Source organism: Papaver somniferum, chromosome 5, assembly GCF_003573695.1.
Source record: "Papaver somniferum cultivar HN1 chromosome 5, ASM357369v1, whole genome shotgun sequence".
In the NCBI taxonomy this organism is placed as follows: domain Eukaryota; kingdom Viridiplantae; phylum Streptophyta; class Magnoliopsida; order Ranunculales; family Papaveraceae; genus Papaver; species Papaver somniferum.
Window position 1 is genome coordinate 136,662,851 of NC_039362.1, and position 9,926 is coordinate 136,672,776.

At 37.3% G+C, this 9,926-nt stretch overlaps 2 protein-coding genes across 4 annotated transcripts; one reads left to right on the forward strand and one right to left on the reverse strand.

Annotated features, from left to right (window-relative positions):
- Positions 1-2,732: 2,732 nt before the first annotated feature.
- Positions 2,733-3,615, forward strand: LOC113277851 (RGG repeats nuclear RNA binding protein C-like). The gene is made up of 2 exons (XM_026526827.1): positions 2,733-2,917; positions 3,026-3,615. Exons 1-2 carry the CDS (start codon positions 2,734-2,736, stop codon positions 3,607-3,609), a joined length of 768 nt encoding a protein of 255 aa, XP_026382612.1. The 5' UTR covers position 2,733; the 3' UTR covers positions 3,610-3,615.
- A 303-nt stretch (positions 3,616-3,918) lies between these two features.
- Positions 3,919-8,993, reverse strand: LOC113282847 (U11/U12 small nuclear ribonucleoprotein 48 kDa protein-like). 3 transcript variants are annotated; one of them, XM_026531956.1, is made up of 7 exons: positions 7,499-8,993; positions 7,131-7,245; positions 6,466-6,573; positions 5,192-6,303; positions 4,726-5,066; positions 4,479-4,638; positions 3,919-4,177 (listed from the first exon to the last, which is right to left on the reverse strand). In XM_026531956.1, exons 1-4 carry the CDS (start codon positions 8,902-8,904, stop codon positions 5,281-5,283), a joined length of 2,652 nt encoding a protein of 883 aa, XP_026387741.1. In that variant the 5' UTR covers positions 8,905-8,993; the 3' UTR covers positions 3,919-4,177; positions 4,479-4,638; positions 4,726-5,066; positions 5,192-5,280. The 3 variants fall into 3 exon arrangements, with proteins under 3 accessions (XP_026387741.1, XP_026387743.1, XP_026387740.1); XM_026531958.1 differs by lacking the exon at positions 4,726-5,066; XM_026531955.1 differs by having other exon boundaries at positions 4,479-5,066.
- Between the last annotated feature and the right edge of the window lie 933 nt (positions 8,994-9,926).

The window sequence follows — 9,926 nt, forward strand, 5'->3', positions numbered from 1 at the left end:
AAGGTTTGCAAACCGGAGTTTGATCAAATGTTTAGAACCCGCTACACATACTCTGACTAACGTGAGTCACGAACGGCTATGTCTTTGTGCATTTACTAGCGATGTCGATTATTTTCAAGTGTGATTTACAATATAATTAGCATTTGATTAAGTCTCTAAAACACTAGACTTATTTGATCACATGATTGTGACTCAGAGATAATGTCTTAGGTGTTCATGAAAATGAGTATTAAGATTTTAAGTTCAAATTGGCTAGTTTCGTCTAGCCACGTTGAAAATTGTCTTTGTACACGGTTCGGTTACGGTTTCATCTAACCAGAGTGTATATCTTTCTTATGTAAATCAAATTCAAAGATTCATCTGACAGTTAACTTAAAAGTTAACTTAGCTTAAACCTAAAGCAACCTATGCTTTTGAATTTCTATAAAAGGGGAACTTCAAGCAATTGGGATTTTTAAATCTCGACACTACTTTTTGGTTTGTGCTAGTTGTATCTAGAGTCGTCTTCTTCCTAGCCCTTTTTAGGATTTAGCTACTACAAAGTCTTCATAGGGATTCATGAAGCCGAATCTATTTATCTTACCTTGATAACTCGTGTATCCTGATCTTGGTCGATCGTTGAGCTTCTCACTCGATAAAGATAGATAGAAATCATCAAAGTTCTCTTCGTCTCAAACTTTGTTGATTCCACAGGTTTTATACTTGTGAGGTGAATAATAATCTAGGGTGCACTTCGGGTTGCATAAGTCCGAATTTTGAGGTTAGCTAGACTTTGTCTATTGTTATCTATTTTTATCACCTTTGATCAAACTATTTGATTGTAAAAGAAAATCATATATAGGATTAACCTGTGGGAGGCAGATTGCTTCAAAGTCTTCAATTTAGTTGAAGCAACTCTTAGTTAGTGTGACGTAATCTAAGGAATGAATCAATTACGCGGAGTCCTGCTGGCACTCAAGAGGCTTAAGAAGAGCGATTGTACCTTAATCGATGGGATACCTTTTAGGGCTCAACTACATTCCAGTACGAAGTTAATTGGTAGTAGGCTAGTGTCTGTAACAGCTTAATACACGTGAGACACTATTATCTTCCTGTGAGTCGATTAATGTCCCTGTTCTTGAAGATCGACCGTTAAGTAAGAATATTTTTGTTGGTCAAAAATACTGCCAGATAATTATTACTCCAATTATTACCTACATCGGAATTAGTTTTTGTGTGCAACGATCTATTTTCTGGTGCTCAATTGTACAGTCATCCACATACTGAAAGTATAGTATTTGTTGGACGGATCGGTTATAATATTTGATGAACTCGAGGATGACTTGTTTTCAAGATGGGGAGTATGATGAAGCACACGTTTTTTGGTATTTCATTAATTCGGGACGAATTCTTTTCAAAATGGCGGACCACGTAGGACACCCTTAGATTTAGGAGTTATGTTTTTATTATTTATCATTATTATTAGGGAATTCCTATTTTCTACTCCCTCTGTCCCACTATTAAGTGACCTAGTTGAAGTTTGCACAAATTTTAAGGCAAGCAAGGAAAAAGAGATTTTTAAACATTTTTTACAATTATATCCTTATGGATAATAATTAATGAAATTTTGAAATGATTTATCTCTCAAACTACACCACGGATGTTCGCAAACTTTATACCATTGAAAAGCATTTTAAAACACCTACGTAACGAATATAAACATGCCTATGAAATTATGCATATTTCTTATATTTTTTATAATCAATTAAAAGGGCAATTTTAGAAATATCTCCTTGTTTAGTGATATAGGTCACTTAATGATGGGACAAAATTAAAAACCAAATAGGTCACTTAATGGTGGGACGGAGGGAGTAGAATTTATTTACCGTCCTACCTCTAGGGAGGCCTTATGTTTAATGAAAATTGTCATCTCTGCAGTCACATTTAGATGTGCAAAAACTGGAAAAAGAATTGTTCGAATGAAACCAGTACTCCATCCTTTCTTCGGAACTTTTGCGTTGTAAACCTAAAATCGTTCTATCTCTCTAACATTATATGAACTTTCCATAGTTATGGTCCTAGATAAAGAATTCTGAGATTAAAATTGTGCCCGTAAAAGACTTCGAAGTTTCAATTAGAATCATATTTAAGTTGTTTTTCTTTAAATCAATCCCGGTAGAAAGATAATCGTTATGGTTTCCGTGGGTTCACAAATTTTTTGAAATTCTTTGATGGATGCCGGAAGCTTTTTCAGTCCAAAATTTTAACACAGAAAAACGGGTCATACGCGGGCCAAAACGCAGGCGAGAAGAAAGGATCCATGGAGCGGCTTAGTTTATAAGGTTGAGAGACGCAGAGGCGGAGCTAGTGTAGTGCAAGGATGTGCAATTGCAACCCAGCTCCCAAGCCTACAGTTTTCAGTATTTTGGTCTCCCAAGCCTATTTCGGATATTTTTCACCCCCTAGTAATACTTTACCTCCCCTTGGTGAAGTTTCTAGCTCCGCCCTTGTAACAGACGTCCCTATTTTTGTGACTTCCGAAACCATTACTAGATAAGAAAGTTCCGTTAGTCAGTCGGCCCAGTAATCTAGTTTTAAGAAGTAGTATATTTTTAGAATTACTTGGATTGCAAGTTAATTAGGATTTTATAACTAGAGTTCAAGTCTTCACTATAAATAGGAGACAAGTCTTATATGTATTTTCTCAATTATTCTTCGTTGAGAAAACTCAACGAAGTATAAGAAGGGTTTACAATGGCTACCTCCTCCGTAAACCCTTTTGGTCTCTTGCATGGTGATGATGCGGGTTGTGAAGATCTTTCTGTTCTTGTGGCAAAAGTCGTCTCTGCGACTAAGATTACTCATCCTTCTCTAGTAAAGGAGAAGCCAAAGAACGTTGCTCAGCTTCCTTCTAAGCCTCTGTCACCTGCAGAATACGGTAAGTTCTTTTGTGATTATTTTTTTTCTTGGTTGTTGCTTACCCTTTCAGATAGTTAGGGTTTTTTGATCAACTGATTGATTGATATAATTTCTTATTGGTTTATAGTGAGAACTGGAGGTCGAGGCACAGGAAGAGGAACCGGAGGTCGAGGTATAGGAAGAGGAACCGGAGGTCAAGGGGATAACAACCATACAGATTCCAACGGAAATAGGGGATATACTAAGAATGAGAATGTAAAGACTTCAGACGTCACGGCGGAGAAAGAAGAAGACAAAGAAATGTCCCTTGCTGAATTTGAGAAAGTGAGGCTTGAAAAGAAGAAGGCTTTAAACGCAGTAAAAAGTGAAGAGAGGAAAGTTGTTGACAACGAATTCAAAAATCTGAAAATACTTGGGAAAAAGAAAGATGAAGAGCTTTCTATCAAGCCACAGAAATCTGGAAAAGGGAATCTTAAAAAGAAGGAAAGCCTTGCAGAGGAAAAGGCTCGCAAGTCAATAGCATTACATGAATTTCTGAAGCCAGTTGAACATGAGAAGAGTGATAACAATGGCAAAGGTTCTGATAACGGTGCTCAGGGAGATCGCAACGGCCCACCTAGGGAAGGTTCTTCAGAGCAACCAGATAAAAAGGAGATTAAACGCGCCATCCAAGGTCATTCGACTTGGTTATCTGCCGTCAAGGGAGGATGAAGCTGTGACAACATGAACTTTGTTAATCTAGTTACTAGCACCAGTAATTTTAATCATGTGATTGCGGGATCTTGATTATTATTGTTCTTTATAAAGGAAAATATTATTAATTGATATCAATTGGAGTATAAAAAAAGAATTTGTACGAATGTTTGAGACTAATCACAAACATAGTGCGGACAACTCAAAAGTAATTGCACAAAGTCGGCAATTATCAGTCTTATTAGAATATCTTCAAAAATCTGATTTCTTCTAATCCCAGAGGTATCGGTCTAACTGGTCTGACTTATTTCTGACTAAACCTAAAAATTTGAGAGAAATAAGAAAAACTCATTTAATAAACTAAAATTCACTGTACAATAGTAACGCAATTCATATCTCAACTCAGTTGGCACTTAGGTTAAAGTCCCCAAAAAAACTCTACGCACGCGTACTGGAGTCTCACCATTTTTAAGTTATACTCGCTGGAAACCAACCTAACAGACCAACTACAGCTAAAACCAGCAAAAAGATGAACTGAGCTGCCCAACTGAATAAAATGAGCGCCCAACAGATCAGAATGGTATACCTGCAGCGAAAGTAATTTTGGGCATTAGAAGTTTAACAACAAATTTTTAACAGAAGAGTTTGGTATACCAGTAAAACTTGATAACATATGAAGAACATATGAAGTTCTCTCACAAACAAGCCAAGTTCTAACAGCTGACTTATAACTTTTAGTCATTATCATCCAAGAGTTGTTTACTGTGGTTCTAGTTCTACAATGTAGAACTAGATATGAACGAGAATCTTATGAAAGGAATACGGTGAACAACAAGAACATATTCTAATTGAATAAAAGATTTTTGAAGGATAGATTCAGGGAATACCTGGATATGATTTTCCATATCCTTGCTCTGACCTGCATCCAGTTCCACTGACTCGATCGCTTCTTCCATTTGCATCTTCTATTCCTTAAAAGATTTGATTGAGAAATTCGGAGAAGGATTTTGTAAATAAGCATTATTTCCAGCACAAGAGAGCAAATTACTGCAAGTTGAGGCTTTAAAAAGGTGAGGAAACTAAAAAGATGAAACTGCAACACTCAGTTAGACTGGACGAGCTAATAAGATCCACCTTGCTGAATTCATTATTGATTTGGAAATACGATGTCAGATGAGTTTACAATTTGGCCAACCTGTAACTTAAATAACATGAAAACCTCTATAAAACATGTTTTTACGATAATAAGATGTCCACATAAACAAAAGCTACACTCAATACAAAGCTCAATTTTCCAATATCCGTGCATCAATGTTATGTTCCGAGTCAAATCGACACTAACCACCATCCTACACATGATTTAGCTTCTTATCATTCAGTTACCAAAATGAGTTCAAAAATATCAACATAGAAAATTTGAGGATACATGGGAGGATACAGATGTAAGAATTTCCTGAAGCCTGATAAACTTCATACTGCAAATTTGTGGTAACAAAAGAAGTCATGAGAATATCCTCATAACTCACCAAAATAAGTAGTTATCACATATCCTACCACTATAAAGCCATGTAATAAAGAGAACGAGAATTCGGAAACTTACAACAAGAGCGAAAGCTTTGGGGAATTCCTTTGATTACCCAAAGTAAACCCTTTTGCAATGAAGTCAAATCAGCATCAAAATGCCTGGCATCACTTAGAATCGTATGATTTGTCAGGCCTGGCATACTGGGTGTGTGAAGAGGGGTCGTCATTGGCATCCTCATAGCCGTTATTGGATCCTGAAGGATCATATCTATCCTCAATAACATTTTCCCTTACAGATTCAGATCTATACCTTTCAGATGTTCTCCTCTTGTTGTAGCCATTAATGTCTGATATTTGATCATTCTTCCCCTCACTTAAATCACTAGCAGGGTTTGAGACAGACGATGTGGACCTGCTATCATGATACCTGGATCTATGAGATGACACAGAGCATCCTTTATCATATTTACTACTCCTACTCCCTTCCCGGTCATCTCTTTCCCTTTGGTGCCTATGCCGTTCATGTGATCCCCGACTTCTGTAACTATCTGGACTTCTCGATCTATACTCTTTATCTTCTTTGTTCTTTCTAATACTTCTCTTGCGATCCTCAGATTCACGGTGACCATAGGATTCATGTCCCTGCCGGGCGTGTGAATGCTTTGTGTCACTGCTCCTGCTTATGCTATCTTTAGGTGTGCCTAACTCTTTTCTTGCAGAGGTACCACTCTCTTCCTGGTCATCTCTTTCCCTATGATGCCTATGTCGCTCATACGATCTTTGGCTCTTGTAATTTTCTGGACTTCTGCACCTGTACTCTTTATCTTGTTTATCCTTTCTGATACTTCTCTCTTGATCCTGCTGACCATGAGACGACTCAAATCCCTGCTCCGAGTGTGAGTGAGTTACATCACTGCTCCTGCTTAAGTGATCTTTAGGGGTGACAAACTCAGATCTCGCAGAGACACTATGGTGCGGATAAGATTGCTTCTCATAACCATACTCAGGCCTGTTTCTAGGTTCAGATGATTTTCTACTGCTTGTTAGCATATCAACTACAGGCATATTATTAACAGATATTGTTCCAGATGGAACCCCCTCGGCCTCTGCAGATCCTTTGACAAAGCACCCGATGCCACCGGCTTGTTCGATTTCATTCATGTGCACCTCGATTATATCCCGCAAAACCTTCAAGAGTAAGTAAATAATGTGAATGGAATATGGACATAACTAAACTTTTCAAGTTAAGGTAGCATTTATTATTTATGGAAAGCATTTAACAGATCACTGCCTGGACTTCACAATGAGGTTATTATTTATCTGCGGTTCAATAGTGAAGCTGTCCCTTACCTCTGTTTTTGATCGCTTCACCTTCTTCCCACGATATGACATTCTTCGGCGTTTGTAATCTCTTTCTTCAGCCAAGAGCTCCTCCCTGGTCTTTGACTTATTTGAGTCCTTCAATTTCATTAAAAGAAACTTGTAAAAAACCAGATGACACCACATGATCTCAAGATAGAAGTACAAGAAAACATAAATGAAAAGAGACCAGTTATTAAGAAGTTTCAAGATACAAGAGTAACACCAACAAACGTCTTTAGGTTTACCAGGATTTCACAGTATGGAGACAGAAAATGAGAGTTACATTCAAATTTTAATCAACTCCAACCCCCAAACAATCAAATCCCAACTCGGTTTTTAACCTAACATAAGCCTGCCTGCACAAGCTTACTCGGGTTTTCACAGTATGTATTACAGGAAATTTTTGTTTAACACCTACACACTTGGTTATCATGTAACAACCAGATCGAATGAGCCCTGGATATGTTTTTTGTCTACGGGTCTTTAAGTTCTGAAGTTCGGCCTTAAGTTCTGAAGTTATGTAAGGGCATGCAGTCAACTAGTCCATAGGTTCTGAAGTTAGACCTAGACATAAGTGAGAGGATTGATTCTCATTTTATTCTTGAACCGTAATCCCTGTCTCCCAAATAGTGAAATCATCAGTTTAAACATACCTTATTTTGATAACGCTGCCAAAGAAGTCCATCATGCTCTAGAATAGGTCTATAATTAGGACGTTTCCCTCGTTCCTCAATAGCTCTCGTTGACACATATAAATGTTCCTTTAGCCTGCAATGTAGATAACAAAATATGAACATTCCTTTAGCCTGCAGCTTAGATAACTGAACTTACATAATTCCATATGAATTTTGTTTGACAGTGCTGGAAGATGATGATGTGGTACTTCTGATATTAACAGTTATGAAATGCAACCAGAAGACTATAATAAATCCATGGTAGTTGTTCCAGTCCTTAAGTAGAAATCACATTAAGCAATAGCAAGCAAATAAAACTAAGGCAGAAATAGGTAGAGGTGCCATACAGCTGAGATCTGGGAAGTGAACCAGCAAGCCTTAACCCCTTGATTTTCTCCTCAAGCAACGCTCGTTCATGCAAAGCAGCAACTGCTGCTGTAACTTGTGACACGAACACTGAGCTTTCATAAATCGAAACCTCTGCATTAAACTTTTCATCTGGAATTTCTAATTTGACATTCCCACTGGCTATTGATCCAACCAACTCCAAATCCTTGCCATCATTAACACATCCCGAATCTAAACCTTCCTTACCACATACGGTCCCCTCCTTTTCATTCAATGGACATAACAACGAACTAGATGCAGCATTCAGTAGACACCACTTAAGCAATTCTTTAGAAAATAACTTTCCATTCACTTGCCCATACAAAACCGTAAACTGAGACGATAACCACATCATAACTTCAAGCAAAACAGGACAATCAAAACGTAGAGACTTGAAATCCAATTCTCTATCTCCCTCATTTCCAGTTAACATCAATTTATGCGTCCGATTAGCTTCGCGTTCAATTGCTTTCACACAAAGTTTCAGTAACATATAAATGTGATCCCTCATATGCAAATCAATAACAATACCATAACGAGGCGAATTCATGATAATCCATTTCAATATTTCACATTCTTTAGCAAATCCTAAACACCGACAAACTGTACTCACAAGATACGAATACAAAACCGGAAACTCATGCCATACCTCAATTTCAGTTCTCATCACCCAAAGTTCCGAAGGAAGAATCTTCATACACTCTCTCCGTTCCACCTTAGTATCCTCCTCTTCATCAGTAAAATCAGAACATAACTTATATAAAACCCGCGGAAGCTTAAACGTTCTTCCATTACTATCAAAATCCGAAGAACAAACAACAGCGGGGCAATCTTTGTAAAAGAAATTAGACCTAAAATCCAACAAATAATCATCTATAGATATGCAAATCTCATCATTAGATTCTTCAATTGGTTGAATAGATTCATTTTTTATCTCTTTAATCGATTTAGGGTAATGTAAAGAATCTAACATATCAAGGTCTATGACACAAGGAGAAGATGTGCAAATTAAAAAATGATGAAACAAGAACTCAGGAAGCATTTTATGATTAGGATTAAAAGGGCAACAACAAAACTCGTCGGGTGAATTTTTGAGAGTAATTTGATCAGGAAGTGATTTTAGTGTTGATTTTGCTTGATTGATGAAGTCTTTTAGAATTGATAATGTTGTGTTGGGATCCTTAGTTGTAGTAAAAGCAGTGGAAGAAGAAGAGGGGTTTGGTGGGAGAATTGGTTGTTGCTGCTGCTGATGATGATGATAATGGTTTTGATGAGGATGAGAGTAATTAGGGTTTTGATAATTAGGGATTGGTGGTGGGTGGAAGTAGAAAGAAGGGTTGTTGTAATATGGATTTTGAGGATTCATGACACCCTGTGAGCTGAGCTGAGATGATCTGATGAGAAGAAGAATAGAGAGGTTTAAGGGTTTTGATGGCGGAGGAGAGAACAGTGATAAAGAAGTGGGAAAAGAGGGCAGCTAAATGTTTTTTCTCTAGCTATAATCGGTGCAGCGCTGCAGCCTCAAGCTAGGTGTACGCACGTCGGTACTTGCACCTTTTCCGTGCTAAGCTGCAGCTAGGTACGTGCCCCTTATGAGTTCTGGGGATTATGGCGAGTCTTTTTCTTGCAATATTTGGCATCAAAATCCAAGTGTTGATGTCCCCTAATTTCACAATCCTGCTAAAGGGGCGGCATGTTCCATTAGTGGACGGCAAGTGTGATAACAATGTCCTCTAATTAGTTAGGGGATGTCCTATATGTGGTGTAAATTGACTAGATTACCCTTTTCACCTTAAATGGATTAATTAACCTAATGGAGTCAGATCTTTTCTCTTCTCCTCCTCCTCCATTAAAATTGAAATTTTCATCATCCTCGATTTGAAAAATTGATAATCATTGATTGAAAACTATATTTCGAAAAACTCAGTTAGGGTTTAGTTTATTGTGTATGATTTAAGTTAGTTTTGTATCAAAAATTAGGGTTTTGGATCAAAATTGAAATTTCTGTGTTGCATGTGAGTTACGGTTGGTAATAACTCCAATTGGAACCGTAACTATAGATTTGGTTGATGTTACGGTTCATTTAACTCAAATACCAACCGTAAGTTCTTGATTTTGAGATAAAATGTTAAGTTACGAATTTTTTTTGCAACCGTAAATTACTTACGGTTGGTATCGTTATTTAAGTTACGAACCGTAATTTGTCCTGGATGTTTCATTTTCTTTTTACGGTTTATAATTGCATCACTGTTATCAACCGTATTTGAGTTACGACTTGTAACTCAAATAACCTTACCAACCGTAGGTTAGTTACGGTTGATCCCGATTCATTAGTTACCAACCGTAATTTGTTACGGTTGTTATATGTTGTCATTCTACCAACCGTAA

What these genes read in the sequence shown, in the direction of transcription:
- LOC113282847 (XM_026531958.1), bottom strand. Translation starts at nt 8,904, where the DNA reads ATGAATCCTCAAAATCCATATTACAACAACCCTTCTTTCTACTTCCAC. An exon ending in TCACTTCCCAGATCTCAGCT is followed by an intron (nt 7,246 to 7,498) that starts GTATGGCACCTC and finishes TCTACATTGCAG; the next exon opens with GCTAAAGGAACATTTATATG. An exon ending in GGCAGCGTTATCAAAATAAG is followed by an intron (nt 6,574 to 7,130) that starts GTATGTTTAAAC and finishes ATGAAATTGAAG; the next exon opens with GACTCAAATAAGTCAAAGAC.
- LOC113277851 (XM_026526827.1), top strand. Translation starts at nt 2,734, where the DNA reads ATGGCTACCTCCTCCGTAAACCCTTTTGGTCTCTTGCATGGTGATGAT. An exon ending in TCTGTCACCTGCAGAATACG is followed by an intron (nt 2,918 to 3,025) that starts GTAAGTTCTTTT and finishes ATTGGTTTATAG; the next exon opens with TGAGAACTGGAGGTCGAGGC.